Source organism: Chinchilla lanigera, unplaced genomic scaffold, assembly GCF_000276665.1.
Source record: "Chinchilla lanigera isolate Chin_1 unplaced genomic scaffold, ChiLan1.0 scaffold00131, whole genome shotgun sequence".
Classification (NCBI taxonomy): Eukaryota; Metazoa; Chordata; class Mammalia; order Rodentia; family Chinchillidae; genus Chinchilla; species Chinchilla lanigera.
In genome coordinates this window covers 1,547,139-1,550,874 of record NW_004955532.1, presented here as the reverse complement: position 1 = coordinate 1,550,874, position 3,736 = coordinate 1,547,139, and the positions used below count along the sequence as shown (strand labels likewise).

General features: G+C 54.6%; 1 protein-coding gene across 1 annotated transcript in view; it reads right to left on the bottom strand.

The window, feature by feature from the left end:
• Bsn (bassoon presynaptic cytomatrix protein) overlaps positions 1-3,736 on the bottom strand; it is a 51,059-nt gene that overhangs the window by 27,520 nt on the left and 19,803 nt on the right. Inside the window, exon 3 of the mRNA XM_013507574.1 lies at positions 9-266. Within this exon, the coding sequence (XP_013363028.1) occupies positions 9-266 (258 nt within the window). The remainder of the gene's footprint in view (positions 1-8; positions 267-3,736) is intronic.

Genomic DNA, 3,736 nt, shown 5'->3' with positions numbered 1-3,736 from the left:
GGGCTGGCCTTGGTGGGCAGGGGGCTGGCCTTGGTGGGCTGAGGGCTGGCCTTGGTGGGCAGGGGGCTGGCCTTGGCAGGCATAGGGCCCGATGGCTGACCCAGCCCCTGTGCCCCTTTCTGTTTCTGAGGGACTGATCCAGCTGCATGGTGAGGAGACCCTATAGGGGGCTGCTGTGAGGTGGGCAGTGGCAGGGGGGTCTGCTCTCCCAGGCTGCCCTCCAGAAGCCTCTTAGTTTGGCAGTTCAGACAGAGCCACTCCGTTTTCTGTAAGGAAACAAGAGGGAGGTTGATGAGAATCACAAAGACAGTGGAATTCTCAAAGAATATTTCCATAACGATTTCTGTACCCTTAGGGAGGAGAAGGTTTTCAAAGCATGACACCAAAGGCATAAGGAGAGGAAGATCGATAGATGTATTATTGCTCCATGCTTAAAGTGAATATATACAAACTGCAAACGACAAGCCAAAAAGAAGGATCCTTTTCTAAACCAATGGAGAACTTGTCCCTGGGCCGGAAAAGGAAAATTGTGGGTGAGAGGAAGCCACAGAAGTACAAGGAGACGCTGGGCATGGTAGCACACGCTTGTAATCTCAGCACTCGGGAGGATGAGGCAGGAGGATTGTTGCAAGTTCAAGACCAGCCTGGGCTACAAAGTGAGTTCAAGGCCAGCCTGAACTGCATAGCAAGACCCTGTCTCAAAAAGACAAACAAAAAAAAGAAGTACAAGGAGAAGTTGGGGTCCGACTTCAGGAAGCAGACCACTCCTCAAAGGCTGGTGTGAAGTCCAGAAGTTGGGAGCCCCTGCAGAACAGGAGCAGCAGCCAGACATGGAGACACTGCCCTTCCTCTGCTTCCTAGCCCTCAGGTCTGACACCCATGCTGTCCTTCCCAAGTAAGGGCTGTGCTGGGCAAGGGCACACGGCTGAGGTCTGGGGCGGCTGTCTGGGAGAGGCCCTGTGTGGGTTGAGGGCTGAGCAAGCCTCCCTGCTCCTAGTCCCAGCCCAATTCACATTGTCTAATGCCAGCAAAGAGCCTTGGGCAGAGGCCTCTGCTCTCAGGGCTCTGGACTGTTCCTTACAGAGTGGGACCAGCAACAGTTCTTGGCTATCAGCCCCCACGCTCAGGGTAAGCCACTGTTTCAGGCCCAGGACTGAGGGCTGAAGACACAGCCATGACCAAGACAGACGGGCCAGCACACAGCCTCCTTGGGGCCTACAGTCCCAAATAGGTCTTTACAAATATGACACAGGTGCCAGTGGTAAAGCTCTCAGAACACCAGAAGCCACAACTAAGTCCTCTAACTCCAGAGAGCTGCACAGGTCTGGGTCTGGGCGTCTGTGAGCCCTGCGAGAGCAATTCCTGAAGTAGGTCTGAGGCTGATAAAGGCCCGGGATCCTCCTCCAGGGTCAGAATGTGAGACTCTCCCCTGACCCACTGGGGAGTGAGGGTTACAGCACAGCTCAGAGGAAGGACCCTGATACCTGGGTCTGTTCTTGCCCCTTGGGTGCAGAAGCTTGGAGCTCCTTCCTGTCACTGTTCACCCTAGGTGCTTAGACACTCAGGCTTCCACCAGCAGCTCTGCCACCAGGATGGACTATCCTAAGAACCACAAGGTCACAGAGCCAGTGCACAGGGAAAGGGGTGGCTCCTGACCCTGGCCACCAAGGAGGCCAACAGCCTTGGCACACACCTCACATGCTGTCTCTGGGTCCACGTCAAGTCCTAGCCCATGTGGCAGGGCCTTTGAAGCCCCTGAGCCCCAGGGTACCTGGCCTTACCCAGACCACTATGGCGGATCCCATGTCCACCATTCTGCCCTGGTTTCCTGACTACACAGCTCCATTTCACCCCTACCCTAGGCCTCAGGAGGGGTCAGGCTGAGCGTGGAGTTGGGCCTTGGTGTATTAAGGGATCAGCCTGGCCAACAGGCTTGTTACTCAGGGTGCAGGCTGCTTCTTGAGGCTGAAGTACCTGCTCTTCTCAGAGGGCCCAGCCCATGCTCATGTCCCAGGCAGAGGGATGGAGTAATGGAGGGGGACCATTCAGAGAGCCTCCGTTCACTCAGCTACTCAGCTTGCTCCCTCAAGGGCTTGACCCTAGCTCTATCTCAACTTCTCTGTACTTCATCTGATGCTCTGGGATCCCCCCCACAAATTCCTGTGAAGCAGTAAGTACCCGCCACAGACAGAGTCTGAGGCTTACCTGGCCTGGCAGGGGCCACCCTGAGGTGCCTGCAGAGACTGCTGCACAGGATGAGACACAGCTCTGAGATGGACGTGGCATGGGAGAGCACAGGGGCTGATTTTGAAATTCTACCCCATTTGCCCTGATTTTGAAATTCTACCCCCAGCATCACCTGGGGACACAACGGAAATCCCACTTTGTCCCAGAGGACTGTTGATGGCAAAAAGACCCTAAGGCAGAGACCAATGAACAAAAAGCCCCTTCCCTAACCCCAAGATTGGCATAAGGGCATTAGGATCTGGGCCAGACAGGGCTGCCCTGACTCTGCCTTGGCACATATCCATCCTAGATAAATTGGGTCATCTGTGCTGGCTCATCTTTCTGGCTTGGCCAATCTTGAGCCTACCCCTGGCCTATAGACCCCACCCCAGAAGTAACAGTCTAAACAGATGAGGGTGAAATTTTTAGACTTTCAGGGATAACAAATAGCCTGCTGCAGCACAAGTGCCCTAGGTTTACCACCACTGGTCTAAATGAAGTGACAGCACCTTGGGAGGGTGGTCTGATAGAGCAGGCAGATCCAATGCCAAGGGCTCGGGGCCAGCCCCTGGCCTTCTTACATGAGCCCGCAAGTATCCCTCAGAAGAGTGTGTCACTTGTGGTCACATGCTCCCTGGGGCCTTCGTTGCTTCACAGGTTTATTTCATGGAGGCAGCCAAGATGCAGAGAGCCTGCCTGGTTGGCTCTTTTGTTCCTGGCTCTGCTGAAGCCAGCAGTGAGAAAGGGAGGGTGGCAGGAGCAGGCATATGAAGTAAGAGCTAAAAATAAACACTGACCTGCCTCCTAGGCCCCTCCCAGCCTCTGAGAGTGGGAGCAGGAGGGTATGAGGCATTGGGGCAGGTAGGGGCAGAGCCAGGAGAGCTGGCCCAGGCCCAGATCCTCTGGGGATGGGGACAGGTGGAAGGCAGACCAGGACAAATCTCCACGCTTAGGGGCCGGAACACAGTTGCTGGGTCTCAATGCCTTTATTTATTCTACCCTCATCCTCCTCACACCCCAACATGCTCACACCTCTGCCCCTTATTCTTCTACTCAGCTCTGCATTCCTTCATTCTTTCCCTCACTGCAGTGTTTATTTCCTTCTTCATGCACTCAGTCACCTGCACATTCTCCCAAGTTCTCTTTCACTGAGCTTTCGCCAGCCTCAGCCCTGGGGGAACTGCTGCCTCCAGCCCCTTTGCAAGTGGACAGAGAATGCACATTGAGGAGACTCTGGCAGCCACTTCTGCCTTGCCTCCCTCCTACCTATCCTTTCTGGGTGCGGGAAGGTAGGAAATGTAGGCCTGCACGCATAAATGGAGCTCAGTAGCTCAGGGTATCACTGGGGTTTGTTGTTGTTTGGTACTTCGAATTGCCTTTGCATTGAGCTATGTCTCTGGCCTTTTAAATTTTTTTATTTTAGGGGCTGGGGATTTAGCTCAGTGGCAAAGCGCCTGCCTGGCAAGCGCAAGGTCGTGAGTTCGGTTCCCGGTACCGGAGAAAAACCAAA